We start from the raw sequence: 16,604 nt of genomic DNA, 5'->3' as shown, positions 1-16,604 counted from the left end.
TTACGGCTGTTCTCATTTACATGTGAAAATACAAACTGAAAGAAAATAAAATGTTCTGAAACCTTTCATATTTTACCTATTGATGGGAACATCTGTAGTTCTCGAAACTAGTTGTGTTTACATTAATAAACTCACAAACTGATCTTACATTTTGCTACAAGTATTTTATTTTTATGTTTCAGTAAATCATCACGTTATTCCGCAAGGTTAATGGCAAATCAATCAAAATACAGTTGTAACATCATTGATGCTAACTTTTTAAAACATGCACAGATACTCTTAAAATGTGATTTACTTGATATATGATAATGGTGATTTTTTCAAATATAAAATGGCGAGTGAAATCAATGGTTTTTGAAATTCGTACAAATAATGGGAGTATTAAAAAAAAATATTTGTAATTAAATTAAATCCAATGCTACTCTTAGGTGATAAATTTATGATTATTATTATTGGTAACTCTTTAAAAGATTAATATACATATTAATTTAAAAATACTATTTTATCATTTGTTGGTCTATTGGGGCAAAGTCTTGTAGGATCTATATAAACGTCATCATCCCAATCTTTATCCCTTTCTGAATTTTCTGTTTTTGTAACCTTGAAATCGTCCTCTATAGATATCCCTAGATCCTCTATATTCTCCACTATATCTTCGGATAAAGAAAAATTCATTGACCCTCTGGAATCCTTTCTTGACTCTGAATCGGTGATATTATCCATTTTATCTAAATCGATGTTTTTATTAAGTGAATCAATATCGCTAACATTTGTTTCGACATTTTTGTTTGAGTTTTTAAATTCGTTTGTTTTTAAATATTCATTATTTTCTTTTTCTTGTGGTACTGAATTATTGTTCTTATCGTCATTATGCACTTCATATTCGTTCATGTCAGATATCTTTTGCTTTGCCATTTCCGTTGTTGATCTTTTTTCATAGTCATTATCTGTATAAGAACTAAAATTGGATTGACAGTCGATATCATCACATTTTGTTGAAGATTCAGAATTTTCGTTTTCATAATTAGTTACGTGTATTTTGGGTATATCTTCTTCATATAAGGGATTGACTGCCCATACATCGTAATGGTTCGTGTCGTTGGTCGAAAAAGTATCATCATCTTGATTACAATGATTGGTAATATTTATATTTGGAGCGTAAGGTGGGATTTGAAGATCACCGCTTGTTTTGCTTTGTTCTGTCTCTTTTGGTGGCCCATCATACTCAAAATCAAGACTGATGAAACCGTCTTCACTAGGAGAATAAGTGTTGTTTAAAATTGTAAGTGAATTGAAGCTATCGTAATCTTCGAGTGCTGGAGGATTTAACATAACATCAGGTGATTTTGCATGTTCTCCAAAATCAATTCCGCTATCTGATATTGATGATTCAAAACGTTCCTTATCCTGTTGCGCGTTATTTTCATCTTCTAAATTACCATCATCTTTGATTGATGTATTGTCCACCATAGTGGAGAATGTGTCTCTTCTTCCTCCCAAGTTCTGTTCTGTTGCTCGCCTTCTTGGATTTGCTCTGAATCTAGTGTTGACAACATTTTCTGTTTTCTTGTAAGTCATCTTTATGAGCGTATGCACCTGGATAACATAAACAGAAAGTGTTAGAAATTAACCGAATTTGATAATTAACAATATTTTAAAATGTGAACATGTCTTACCTCCTTATTAAAATAACAATAGAGCGCAGCAACCATAACACCTTGGAGTCCGTCCATTATATACGTAAAGAAGTAATATGCTTGCTCTAAATCGCATGATGTTGTATTGGGTCGCCATGCCGTCAGTAAAAATTGTACTCCAAATAGAGGCATCAAGAATAACGTGGCTTTTGCAGTGCTCCTAAAAAAATTACTTTACGTCATTAATTTGTACGTATTCACATCACATTGAGTGTGTCCAAATTCTTGTTCATTTTAAAGTGATTTATACATTTTTGACATATGAAGAGGAAGGAGAATATGTTAATTCAAATTTGAATATATACAGGCCTTAAGAACCGTTATACGCTGTTATAAAAGTAATAAAATAAAAGCATTCTGTTACAAAAGTCTCAGCTTAATAAAAGTTTTCTCAATCCAACATAAATGGTTTTTGTGAACTCATATGTACTGTGTCATGAGATTGTTTGTCAATCATAGGTATAACGGTGAATGTTGACGTGTGAAAAGTGCTCATTTAACCAGCCTATGACAGATCATTAGCCTTGGAAATATCCAAACTTGCATATACTTTTTCATCTATGATGACATGTCAATAAAATTTACCTACTTACGATTTGCAAAAAAAAATGGAAATACCCATTTCGTTAATTTGTATAAAAAAAATTAAAAAATCATATTCTTTTGTATTAAAATATGGCATTTTTTAATGTTTACACTCACAGTTGGTTCGAATTTTCTCTCCTCTGTAGTTTCGTTAGGAGAATTCTCAAAATGTCGATGAGAAGAACAGTGTTGATGGCTAACATGGCAATCCGTGGAGCGTCCAACACCCACTGGAGGTGATCAGTCGTATAAACTATCCAGCAATTATGATCGTTCAGAAAGGACATCAAGAAGACCCAAGTCACCACGGGAATGATAGTGGCAGCTGAAAAAAGTATTCGTAATTATTAAAAAATATATATTTAAAAATAGAGAAACATTTGTGTTTTTATTATTTACACAAATATTTCAATTTCATACTGTTTCTGTGAGTCTAAGGGGCTCATTTTTAGAAATAGGTATCAAATTGTGGTAGAGTGGGTTCAAACCGAGAAACTCTGACTTAAAGAGTCTACGATACTAACCAGGGGACCACAACCCGACAAAGAAAATCTTTTCGAAATTTTAAATATTCTCAATATTATTAATATTTAAAGCATTTAGGTACTTAGTGGTAAGTAATTTTTCCTTTTTTTATTGCATGCCAGACCTTGGCTCTTAATGCATGTTTGTTCTGCAACCTCTAGTGCATGTTGGTCCTCGGGTCGACCAAAATCGCATGGGATTAAAAAAATTCGTAGTTTTTAGTGTGTGAATAGTGCTATGGTAGTGATGGGTAGTATCGTTTGCATGCTGTTGTAGTGATTGTCCAGACGAAGAGACGGGTATGTCTCGAATTCACCGAAATCTCCGGTAAACATAAAAATCCCGGTGAGTGGTTATATACTAATATTACTGAAATTTTGAAATCTATTACAGGTAACCGTCGTTTTGCGCCGGTTCGATTTACGCCTATTCACACTTACACCGGTTGGTAGAGGCCAAGGTTGTTTCGTTATATTACCGAGTACGCGAGCAGGCTATTGTACAAGTGAAATTTTGCCCTACGGTGTTTAAGTTTTGTAACCAAAATAACTTTCCAAGGAAGAAGAGGATGAGAAAAAATTATGAGAAATACCTAAAGCCGATCTAACTCGTATTCTTTTTTTCTATAGAAAGGGTAAGAGGTGAGATTTGTGATTCAGCAAGAAATGAAACAATAGTAAAAACTAATGAAATTAAATGTTTTTTTTATGTGAAAATTTAATTTCGTACTGACAAACTAGTGAAAAAGTATTTATTTTTAAAAATTCATTAATTATATCAAGAGATCATTAATTTTGTATACGCAATATATTTTATTCGTTAAATACACTTACAAATTATTTTATATATGAATAGGCTATGTACACCCCCGTAGTGAAGTGGTCAGCGCGTTTGGCTACAGGGCTGGAGGTTCCAGGTTTGATTCTCAGGAGGGGAGGGTCAAATTAATATGTGATTTTTTCACTCTGATATTTATTCAATATTATCCTGGACTGGTACCTAAAGCGGAGGGCTGATCACCTTGCCTTCATGTGTTTACGATAACACTACATTTATATGATGCAGTGCCCTATACACCACTGGGGTACGGATAAGGATTTGAAGATGAATAAGAAGAATGTAATAAATAAACATTTTAGATTTTTCAGAAAATATTGAATTAATTATATTGAACCTGAAATTAAATATTGAACCTAACCCTATATTGTCCATCATATCTGTGTTCATTTAACGCCGATTTTTTTACGCCGCTGTCGGACCGGGAACAGAACCCCGGCGTAAAACGACGGCTACCTGTACTTGGATATAATTTGTGGACGGATCAGACCTGCTGCTGTAGAGTAGACGACCTTGTAATTGAGTTCCCTCTTGAAGACTGCCACAATAGTTCTGTGCAGGAAGATGCCGTCGACGAGCATGCAAGTGAATGCAGCACTCGATGCGAACTTCTCCAGAGTGGCCAACATGCGGCAGGGAAACTCGTTCTTGGACATCACCGTGGAGGTTGACGACGACTGCAACTCGTCTAAAATCACCTGGTCAGGTGAACAACATAGTAAATTAGGTACATACATTCAGTACAAGTCAGTTATCTGTACAAGAAAAGTTTTATTTATTTTCCCAGAAAATAGATATAAGTGTACGTACCTACATTCCCCATTAACTGTTGTTGTCCCCCATAAATTATTACTGCACATGTTAAAACTATCACTTAAGTACCGTAGAATGGGGTTACTTGAACATTGATGTGTTACGTCTTCTTAGGACATTATCAAACACTCTGTGTTTGATAATGTCCTAAGAAGACGAAACGCGTCACGAATACAGAAATAAATGTAGAATGCAATCCGACAAACCTTGTTTTATTTTGGATATATTACCCAGCAATTTCAAACACTGAGTGTTTGATAATGTCCTAAGAAGACGAAACGCGTCACGTATACAGAAATAAATGTAGAATGCAACCCAACAAACCTTGTTTTATTTTGGATATATTACCCAGCAATTTAATATGGAATTCTTCCATATTAAAATAAACTGTCTGCAGTTACAATAAATTGCTTATTAGTTGCTAGGTTTATAGATCATTCAGTGGATTTTTGTTTCTTTTAACTAAAAAAATATGTTTTAGTTTTATCTGTGTTGGGAGCAGGAAGGATAATCTAGTGTAGGCCAACCAAGAACTTCTCACCATTTGACACTCTCCTTATCATTCATCGTTCACTTTGTGTAATACCACTTTAATAAACACTAATTCGTGACTGCCGGTTTCGGAATAATCATTACATCATCAGGTTATTAAAATAAAATTACATTTCATTAATTAATTCGGCAGTTACTTTGTGGTAAAATCAATCCATTTTTTTAATGATTTACTTAGTAAATACCACTATTTCTTAAGATCTACTGTGACACGTGTTTCGATGCATTCCGCATCATTTGTGTTAGAAAATTTGCTTTAAAATGATGAAAAAGTGTATTTACTAAGTAAAACATTAATAAAAAATATAAAAATACGGTCTGATATTCGTACAAAAAAATGATAGAGATGCATATTAAAGTGGTATTTCAAAAATATTGTTAGAGATTAAAGAGATATTACACAATGTGAACGATGAATGATAAGGAAAGTTTTATATTACCATATTACAAAGTTTACAATGCTTTTAATATACAGAATATATTCGCAGCATAAAACCACAGGAGAAGCAGGACTTTCGACTGTCTTCAACAGACCTTCTGTTCCACTAGAAGAGGGTGCCTCGAGTGACATACTCACAACGCTCTTGGATATGATGACGAGTAGGTTCCTCAGCAGGATGGCTATGAGCAGGTTGCGGTGCAGCGCCAGGCGGCGCGCGCGCAGCCGGCGGTAGGAGGCCATCACGATCGCGGCGGGCAGCCCTATCACGAAGGAGACAGCCAGGCACGCGATGTGCACGTTGACGCGCGTCACCAGCCGCCCGGTGATGCTGCACGTGGTGTAGTCTGTCTTCTCGTTCCACGTGGCGTTGGCGAAACACTCTTTTCTGCTGTAATCTGAAACGCGTTTTTTTATAATAAGGATATATATGTATATATTTGTTGACACTCAACATAGATGAAAAAGGAGAAGAGTATGGAAATCTCGGCATTTAGACACACCAAAATGTTGTAAAGTATTTGGGAACACTCAAAATGTAAAAAAATGATATTATTGTGGCATGACATGACTAAATTATAAATAAATTACTTGTTTTTTACCACATAACTATTATAATTTATAACGACTCAACCTCGGTAGTGTAGTGGTCAGCACGTTTGGCTACCGTGCTTAAAGTCCCGGGTTCGATTCCCAGGAGGGGTCAAATTAAATACAGGTGATTTCCACTCTCATTTTTTATTGTTATCCATTGAATAGTTAGATATGTTATTGTTATATTGTCTATCAAATAGTTAGCAAACTCTCAAAAAAAATATTTCGTAAAAATATTTGTTTTTAATTTTCTCTAAATAATACTTATGTATGAACTTCTACAGTCGCAATTTAATTTATATTCATATATATTACTATTGTCTAGTATATTCATACAAAAATTTTGATTCCTTTTTTTCATTTTTCTTATTTATTAGTGTAAAATGTGTGCCACAATAGATTTTAGAAATTAGTGGTATTTACAAAGGGAAATAGGATAAGTATCACCAAAAGGCGACTGCTGTATCAATTTATGAAATAATTTACGATGCAACTTCAAATTTATGATATTATTTAAAGTATCCATGATCAAGTACAAAAACATTTTCCCCATTAATTTCTATTATTTATTTTTTACTATACTAAAACAAAAATAAATAAATAATTATTTTCACACTAACGATGACAACCAGGTCCCGAATTGGAGTAAGCAAATTCAGTGCACACTTCCAAGGAGACTTGACCAGCTTCCTGGGGATGGAAGCATGTCCAGGCGTCCCAAATTGCCGGACATGTGGAATTGGATAGATCTAGAAAAAAAAGTAAAGCAACAATGTTATTCATCAACGCTCCACTCCGAGACACGCCCATTTCCTAATGTTCCACATCAACTTTATCTTATTTTCTTCTTCTTATTCTCTGGTCGTTTCTCTCATTGCTAGGTATCATGACCCCCCTGTTGGGTTCTTCTGGAACCTCGGACAACACTCCGCTATTGGTCCTAGCATTGTGCAGCCTTTAGAGCAAGGGTGGCCAACCCGCGGCCCGCCGGGTGTCTACTTGCGGCCCGCGGAGCAAACCATACTTTTTTTCTTTGGTGTACCCAAAACCACCAAAAGAACATTCCATGGTGCGTAGTTCGTATCATACCCCATATATGGGAGTATTTCACTATCCTAGCAATTTAAAGACCCATAATGGCGTCAAGTAGGAAAGACGTTGGACTAAAGAAGAGAATAGTAAACAGAAGAACTGAGAAGTTTTAAAGACAGATGGACTATAAACTATTTGTTCGTGGAATTTAAAACAAAACCAACATGTCTGATATGCAATGATTCTGTTTCTATCTAGAAAAAGTATTACATTAAACGGCATTACGAGGCTAAACATGCAAATAAGTTTGAGAAGTACCTAATAAATATGTTTATATAATCTCATTTTTCTCAATCTCATTTCTAAAATCTGGCCTGGCTTCTGAAAATGTTGGTCACCCATGCTTTAGAGCTTCTGCATCGGAGAAGCCTGGTGTCTCTTTCATCTGGTCGGTCGATCGGTTTGGAGATCTACCTCTGTCTCTCCGACTATCTAGGTTTCAGGTTATGATAAACCTCTCCAGGTTGTCTGGTGGTCTACGAGCAATCTGAAAGAAGAAGCCTAACCTGTTTTGCTCCTATTTCAGGTTTCAAAGACAACAGATGGAGTCGCGTTGCAGGAGCCACGGTGAGGACAAATCCGACATCGGATCCGTGTTAGTTCATAAGGAATTCTCACGAGATGTGGTATCATACACGATAAAAAATAGTGAACGACATTGGTACCATAAAGCAAGCTTGGACACAAAATGTCGAACCCTCTTCTAATAGAACGTAAGGCCTGTTGACGACAGTCAACAGTCCAGCTTCTCCTGAGGAGTTTTACGTGGTTTTCTCCCACCAATGGGCAAATGTTGAGAAGTTTGGTTGACCCACATTAGATTATCCCTCCTGATTCTCACACAGATTTAAATAAAACATGTTTTATAGCTAGAAGAAACAAAAATCTACCAAATGATCAGTAAACCTTGTACATAATAAATAAGATAAATAATAAATGCAATTTCCATCTAAAAAAACCTAACCTAACCTATTCCTCGCCTCCCTCCTTCCTTAGGATTAAGGTTGACCAAAATACTAAGATTTTCACTTAATGTGAATATTCACAGCTCCGGGATTTTGTGGATATGTTGCAAGACAGCTTGATCCGATGTCCGGACTATCCTTGATATTAGGAGTACTCTACGGAAATACCATATTTCGAAGATCTTGTTCTTATTAATATAAAATGTGAATATGAAATGTGAAGATTTTTTTTATATATAGGAAGCATGTTCTCTAAGGGTGAAAAGGTGGACAGTGATATTGAGAGAAGGGTGAATGCAGGGAATAAAATAAATGGTGCCTTGAATACAGTGATTACAAATTAAAATATGTCCATGGAAGATTAAGAAACATGAAATTAACAAAAAAAGGATGAAAGCAGACTAAACAGATTTGAAATGCGTTCCTTCAAATGAATGTGTGGATAATCGTTGTAAGACAAAATTTAACATGAACTAGGGAGAATCGAAAAGGTTAAGAAAAGTTCTTTAAGGTGGTATAGACATGTAGAGCGAATAAATAACGAGAAAGCGACTAAGAAGTATATTTATCAAATTTGAAGATGAGAACAGAACGAGGACGGCCAAAGAAGACTTGGCACGACCAGATCAATCGGAACCTAAAGTTGTTAAAAAAAATCTACGTAACCGTAGGGTATGAAGGGTATGTATGTACGTATGACTAGATGTATGGACGTGAAGGAAACTAGGAGTGTATGTCAGGACAGACGAATATGGCATCTTACCTGGGTCAGAATTAAGCATAACATCTTTGCAACAGTTTCTCGATGCGTTTGTACACCTGATCCAACGTTTCACTATATCGTCTGATATGAACAATTTCTTCAACTCGGCAAGTACCACGTCAGTTGTGTCTTCCAATTGGAAACATTTCACACCAGAGGAGGTATCCTGAAATGTTATTTATATGTTTAATGGAAGTAAATAAGAGATATAAGATAGTGGTTATAATACTGGAATAAAACGTTTACTTTAAAATCTATCTCAATAAGGATTAATAATCTAATCTCAATAATACTTATTATGTTTAAACATGGAATCCACTCGCCGTCGTATTTGCACGTAGTGATGTTGGGTTTATGGTGCGGGTTCTATATCTCAATAAGGATTAATAATCTCAATAATACTCACTATGATAAAACATGGAATCCACTCGCCGTCGTATTTGCACGTAGTGATGTTGGGTTTATGGTGCGGGTTCTATATCTCAATAAGGATTAATAATCTCAATAATACTCACTATGATAAAACATGGAACCCACTCGCCGTCGTATCTGCACGTAGTGATGTTGGGTTTATGGTGCGGGCTCTATATCTCAATAAGGATTAATAATCTCAATAATACTCACTATGATAAAACATGGAACCCACTCGCTGTCGTATCTGCACGTAGTGATGTTGGGTTTATAGTGTGGGTTCATCAGGTTGGGTTGAGTGTATATAAAACAGCCATAGTTGACCCACCACTGGTAGATCCTCTCTGAATAGAATTTTCCGCGATAGTTGCATGTCTTCCATGATTTCGTTGGCTCATTATGCTAACAAATAAAGAAGAAAATGGTTTTACATTTTGACATCTCAACATAGTCTGGGTATTTGCAAGCCTTATGACCTATCATAGGCTGGTTAATGTCGTAGTAGTTAGCATGCTCGGCTACCGCTCTGTAGGTCCCGGGTTCGATTCCATGACATTTATGTATATATATATATATATATATATATATATATATATATATATATATATATATATATATATATAATAAAACCCTCATCCGCACCCCAATGGTGCATAGGGCACTGCGTCATATAAACGCAATGTTATCTTGATCGTTTACACATTAAGGAAAGGTGATCAGCCCTCCGCTTCAGGTACCAGTCCAGGGTAATATTGAATAAATATAACAGTGAAAAAATCACTAATATTTATTTTACCACCTTGGGAATCGAACCCGGAACTTTCAGAACGGTAGCCGAGCGTGCTGATATATATATATATATATATATATATATATATATATATATATATATATATATATATATATATATATATATATATATATATATATATATATATATATATATATATATATATATATATATATATATATATATATATATATATATATATATATATATATATATATATATATATATATATATATATATATATATATATATATATATATATATATATATATATATATATATATATATATATATATATATATATATATATATATATATATATATATATATATATATATATATATATATATATATATATATATATATATATATATATATATATATATATATATCTTTGTATATATTACTGTTGTGTTAAATTTCCTAATAAAATAAAACAAAAATAATACTAAACATACTAACATTCATTAACTGAGGTTTTTTTATTAAACATCCTCTTTTCATTATGCAGAAGTACATTATTCATTGAATGCTTTGGCTAGTTCGAGAACGTCACAAGAAATTCGTAACGTTGAGATTTATTACATCGATATTCTACTGGATCTTAATGTTATAGTGAGATATGGTTAGAAAAACAAAATAAAATACATCAAATCAACAGAAAGCTGTGTAAAAACAAACTTTATATGCATTTATATAAAATTGAGAATTTCAAATATTTATATGAAAGTGATCAATTCAATTATATAAGGTTTTTTCAATCACCTGATAATGTTTTAAGCAAGTTATTCTGCAATGTATTTTCGGTATGCATTTTAAAAACAATAAAAAAATCTACATTACCGCGCAGTCGAATTCAACCCGAGAGCCAAAGTCCTGAAGTAAGTCGTCTTCAAGTAATTGGAAATCATGGATGTCATTTCTGTCGACCAACGCTCCATTGTAATAAGCGTTTATCTATAAAATAAAACATTTTACTTTTATTTACATTGATTTAATATTTTTTCATCTGTGCGTATTATGTCAGGTCCCCCTGACGTCTAAAAAAGCGTAAAAAACCTCGATGGTTCTGATTCAAGTCCAATCTCGCATACTCCGGAGCCAGGAGATCTGCCTTCTGCCCACACCACGTCAACATTTTATGTTGCTAGGTGCAATAGCTCGTACTTCTCTCATTTAAGCACATGCCCTAGATAGGACACCTTCCGGACATCAGTCAGCAAATATTTTGTTACTCTTGCTCTTTGGAGCACATTCACGTTGCTGACCATATACATAGGTCCATAGAATGCGTAGCATTCTACGATGTAACCATATGTAAATATGTATTATTTATCGTTATATTATATGTAGATATTATATTTTAAGATTACGAATGGTGTGTTGAGATGGTTTAGGGATGTGAATGAAAAGAAAAGTAATGAAAAACTCATAGTATGTAGTGTACTTAAATATTAATAATTTTATTAATTATTTTTGACATCTCATCAAAGATGAAGAAGAATATGGAAGTCTGGGCATTTACGGGGCTGCCGACCGTCATAGGCTGGTTTAAGTGATCACTTTACACACGTGTAACATTCACCAATTCTACCCATTATTGACAACCACACTACTCAAATTCTTGGAAGTCGTCAGCCCCGTAAATGCCCAGACTTCAATATTCTTCTTCATCTTTGATGAGATTTCAAAAATAATATGAAAATAACTCCTGTAATTGGAGATAATCAAGATTTTGTAAACAAGTATTTGGACACACTCAAAATGTTGTATATTATCTAATTATTAAAATTAAGGTTAAAACGTTTTTGTGTAATATAGGAAGGACGTCATGATCTTTCATTTACCAGATGATAAAAGTCCATGGTCTTTTCATGTGTAAAGTGACGTAATCGTGAACAAACCGTAGATATAAAGAAAATATAAAAAAAATCATCTTACAGGTTCTTAAAACCATAAATTCCGTTAAAAATCTTCGTTATATATAACAAATTGCCATGTTCAAAAAATTTAGGTTGGCTTATTTTTTTAAAAATAACATGTTATTAAATAATTCACTCATGAAACTTATTTAAAATGAGGGTAGTATTTATTGATTAGGCATAAACTTTGTGGAAAAACACGATGATAACATTTAATAATTCTCTTACAAAACTATAAATATTCCAATATATTATTAGATTAAAACCAATATTTTTAGCATTTCCACTTTATTTTTATTTGACCAGCGACCGGGTTTCGTCGTTACCGACATCATCAGACTGGTCTGTCTGTCTGATAATGTCGGTAACGACGAAACCCGGTCGCTGGTCAAATAAAAATAAAGTTGAAAAGCTAAAAATATTGGTTTTAATCTAATAATATATTAAAATGCAATTCAATCACGAAGTGTCAGTGGATAACATAAATCTATTATAAATATTTTCATTAGCAGGTAGAAATACAAAGTGTTTGTAATTTCAGCTGTTGACGAAAACATCTCTTGTTCTCAAAACAAGTCATGTTTACTCTTATAAACTGAAAAATTGTCTGAAACAAGTGTTTAATTTTTGTATTCGATTGAATAAATGTAGGTTGCAAGGGATGTGGGTCCAATTAGTCAATCAAAGATCCAAGAGGTGACAGGATCACAGAATGCCATCATGTATTTAAAAAAAAATCATTTCGAACTACGACGTACTCTAGCGTCCCAATATACGGTCAGTGCGATATGGTTACTCTAAAATTAGGTAGATAAAATATATTTTTTGTATGTAAAAAACATTTTTTTATTATTTTAAGATAGCCTTTAAATTATTCCACAGCTTATGTCACACAACAACAGTAAATTATTATTTTTCAAATTTTATTATTTCTTATACATATCGAACGATTAATTAATTATTATATTTACGTCATTTATGGCTGATAAACTTAATAAAAGTTACGGTTCACGTAACTTTATTATGTTTAGAAAAATATTCGGTATGGAATATTAAAAATACAAAACTGAATAAATTTTTAGTGAGTTTTATTAGTTTTTATTAATTTAATGTATTATATTATTATATATTTATAATTATATTATTATATATAATTATATTATTAATTTTAATATAAGCGGTGTTATCTTGATCATTAAATACACAAAGGAAAGGATATAAGTCCTGCGCTTAAGGTACTAAAACATGGTAATACCAAATACCATATAAATGTATATATATATAAATATATATAAATATATATATATATATATATATATATATATATATATATATATATATATATATATATATATATATATATATATATATATATATATATATATATATATATATATATATATATATATATATATATATATATATATATATATATATATATATATATATATATATATATATATATATATATATATATATATATATATATATATATATATATATATATATATATATATATATATATATATATATATTTATATATGTTTATACATATATATATATATATATATTTATATTTATATATATATATATATATATATATATATATATATATATATATATATATATATATATATATATATATATATATATATATATATATATATGTATATAAATATATATATTTTTTTTTTTTTGTTTATATATATATCGCTGTTTCATATTAAAGTATATAGATGTAATTATTTTACTGACTTGCTGATTAAGCAACAACTCTTACTTGGAAATGAATTTAGTTCAATTGATCTCTTTTGCTGCAATATCTAAATTTTAATTGATGTCATTAATTATAGAATGACTTATTGATACGTTATCAGTTATTTTCTGTTCAAATTGTGTCCAAATCGTGCTCTAATTATTTGATAACTACACATTAATAATGTATAACTACAATATATACATATCAGGAGTCGTAATAATCGTCGGGTATGTATGAGAAGATGCATGAATTTAGAATAGGCGAAGAATGCTAAGACAGAGTGGTGTGGCGTTCGATTCTCTCTTCCTACCCCTGTGGGAAGCGGCGTGATGGTTAGTTAGTTAGTATATATATATATATATATATATATATATATATATATATATATATATATATATATATATATATATATATATATATATATATATATATATATATATATATATATATATATATATATATATATATATATATATATATATATATATATATATATAAATATATATATATATGTATATATATATATATATATATATATATATATATATATATATATATATATATATATATATATATATATATATATATATATATACATATATTTGTAAGTGTTTATATATGTATATTTACATGTATTTAATATGATGGGTTATATTATAAATAAGACAATAATGAAATGACGAGCACATGAATATAACAATAAAAATCCATTTTTTACAAAAGTTTTACTTGGTTTACCAATAGTGGTATTTATACCACTATTTTTTTTAATCTATTGTGACATGGTATGACTTCCAGAAAATTGAAAACTTGAATCAGACAACAGTAATTATGTTTAAGAAATAATAATTTTTCAGAGTTCACTAACCATTTAATGGGTAACATATTTTAAAACAATAGAAGTTCATAAAAATATAAATAAAAAACCCATAATTAACTATTTGACAATGACTTAAGTCTCCTTGTAAATTTTTTATGTTCCTATTAATAAAAATAATTCATAAATAAAAGTAAGAAACTGTTCCTACCCACTTCAACCTTCATCCCTCAGCATCCCAAAGATAGAAATATAAAATATCGCTCACTCCTTTCAAGAACGTCATAAATAAAAAAACTTGATTTTTCAGGACAACGTTTTGAAAGTTTGAAAATATAATACAATGTATCAAAAATAAATATCAAGCCACTTATTGAACATTTTACTGTGCAACAGATCTTTTCAGGTAGAGCCTGAAGGTTTTTACTCCATTAGAAAAATATTGAGTATATTTAAAAAAATAATTAAACAATACCCTTTCTTCAAAATGCAAAAACAACACTTTCTGCCCTATAGCAAGTAAATATTATGTTAAAAATATGCCTCTTTTGCTGGGATATAGTACATTTTTTGGGCATTCCGAAAACATGTACAACTGAAAATTGACGATTTTTTATTTATGACGTTCTTGAAAGGAGTGAGCGATATAGGCTTATGTTAGATTCACATACCGAGTATGAAAATGATGCGGAATGCATCGAAACACATCGACATCTAGTCACCATAGATTTGAAGAAATAGTGGTATTATCAAGTAAAACTTAAATTAAAAATAATCTAGGTTTAAGCATAGAAAATTAAGTTTTGTTTGAAATTAAGTATAGTTTTTTTTATAGTAATTTTTTTGTTATGTTTTAAGTCAGGTTTAGCAAGAAGGCAACCATTTTGTAAGCTATTTTTCGGCGCGATAGTAGAAAAAACTCGAAAAAGGAGGGAAAGCCGCTTTCGGCTTTCTTACCTTACTATAAATTAAGAATTAATTATATCTTTTGTATAACAGCTTATAACTGGTTAATGAAAATTTGCAGTTGCCACCGCATATCAGCTCGAGTGCGAAGGTTATCGCAATTGTAAAAACAATCATCGTATAATATTTTTAAAACGCAAAAAATCGTTTTTATAATTCGTGCCAATTAATTAAAAACTATCTTCAGATGTACGAAGTATGTATAAAGATAAGTTTTTAGTATTTGATAAATTTGCAGATAATGAATGCATACGGGGACCATTCAGGGAGGTTTTTAAATAAACGTTTTTTTTTAAATATTTAAATTCCTATTGAGTCTCTTAAAAATAAAATTCCGTTACTTTTTTATAAATAAAATAATTTGTATTAACAAATTTCTATAATTTATTTTCTAACATATTTACATATGTTGTATAAATTCAAAATATATATACAATCTTTTTTCTTGCGTGCCTTCAAGAAATTAAAATTATTATACGTCAAATCGTGAAGAAAAGTATGTTTGAATTTTGAAATTATAAACATTTATCATAATATAATCTAAAATTATAAACATTTATTGTAAGCGCGTTTAGCTACCGTGCTGGATGTCCCGGGTTCGTTTCCCAGGCGGGACAAAATAAATATGGCCGATTTTCACTCTCATATTTATTTAATATCACCCAGGACTGGTACAAGAAGCGTTGGGCTGATTACCTTGACTTCATGCAATTAACGATCTAGATAACACTGCGTCGCTACGATGCAGTGCCCTATGCACTATTGTGTGCAGATAAGGGTTAGAAGAAGATACATATATTTATTTCTTACGTTAAGATAATGCATTTTTCAAAATGCAATGAATAAGAAACATAACATAAATGATTTAAAAGAATAACTGTATTTTAATCGTCAAGAATGCAATTTAAAACGTACATCACGAACTGCACTGGCTCTGCATTCCCGAGAAGGTAGAATATAAACAGCTTTTTCTTAATATCTATTGTGACACGTGGTTCGATGCCACATCGAATTTGCTGCGTTGGGGGTTCGATTCCCGCCAATTGCAAAATAAATTCAGGAAAGATTTGTTTTCAA

At 31.3% G+C, this 16,604-nt stretch overlaps 1 protein-coding gene across 8 annotated transcripts in view; it reads right to left on the bottom strand.

The window, feature by feature from the left end:
• Positions 1-352: 352 nt before the first annotated feature.
• The window catches only part of LOC148302225 (uncharacterized), a 48,134-nt gene continuing 31,882 nt past the window's right edge, over positions 353-16,604 (bottom strand). For 6 of the 8 annotated variants that reach the window (XM_088271934.1, XM_088271930.1, XM_088271931.1 and 3 more), the window contains 9 exons: positions 10,907-11,020; positions 9,487-9,675; positions 8,863-9,028; positions 6,663-6,791; positions 5,587-5,846; positions 4,135-4,342; positions 2,400-2,607; positions 1,677-1,857; positions 353-1,596 (listed from right to left, as the gene is read on the bottom strand). In XM_088271934.1, the coding sequence (XP_088128060.1) occupies positions 484-1,596; positions 1,677-1,857; positions 2,400-2,607; positions 4,135-4,342; positions 5,587-5,846; positions 6,663-6,791; positions 8,863-9,028; positions 9,487-9,558 (2,337 nt within the window). In that variant the 5' untranslated portion in view covers positions 9,559-9,675; positions 10,907-11,020 and the 3' untranslated portion in view covers positions 353-483. Of the gene's footprint in view, positions 1,597-1,676; positions 1,858-2,399; positions 2,608-4,134; positions 4,343-5,586; positions 5,847-6,662; positions 6,792-8,862; positions 9,029-9,268; positions 9,278-9,377; positions 9,396-9,486; positions 9,676-10,906; positions 11,021-16,604 lie in introns of those variants that run through there. The other 2 variants (XM_088271936.1, XM_088271938.1) reach the window with 2 other exon arrangements.

The sequence above is a fragment of the Brachycentrus maculatus genome, unplaced genomic scaffold (assembly GCF_059751285.1).
Source record: "Brachycentrus maculatus isolate JH-2025_06_01 unplaced genomic scaffold, ASM5975128v1 h1tg000472l, whole genome shotgun sequence".
Classification (NCBI taxonomy): Eukaryota; Metazoa; Arthropoda; class Insecta; order Trichoptera; family Brachycentridae; genus Brachycentrus; species Brachycentrus maculatus.
Note: the sequence above shows the minus strand (reverse complement) of the source record. Positions and strands in the feature narration are given on the sequence as shown.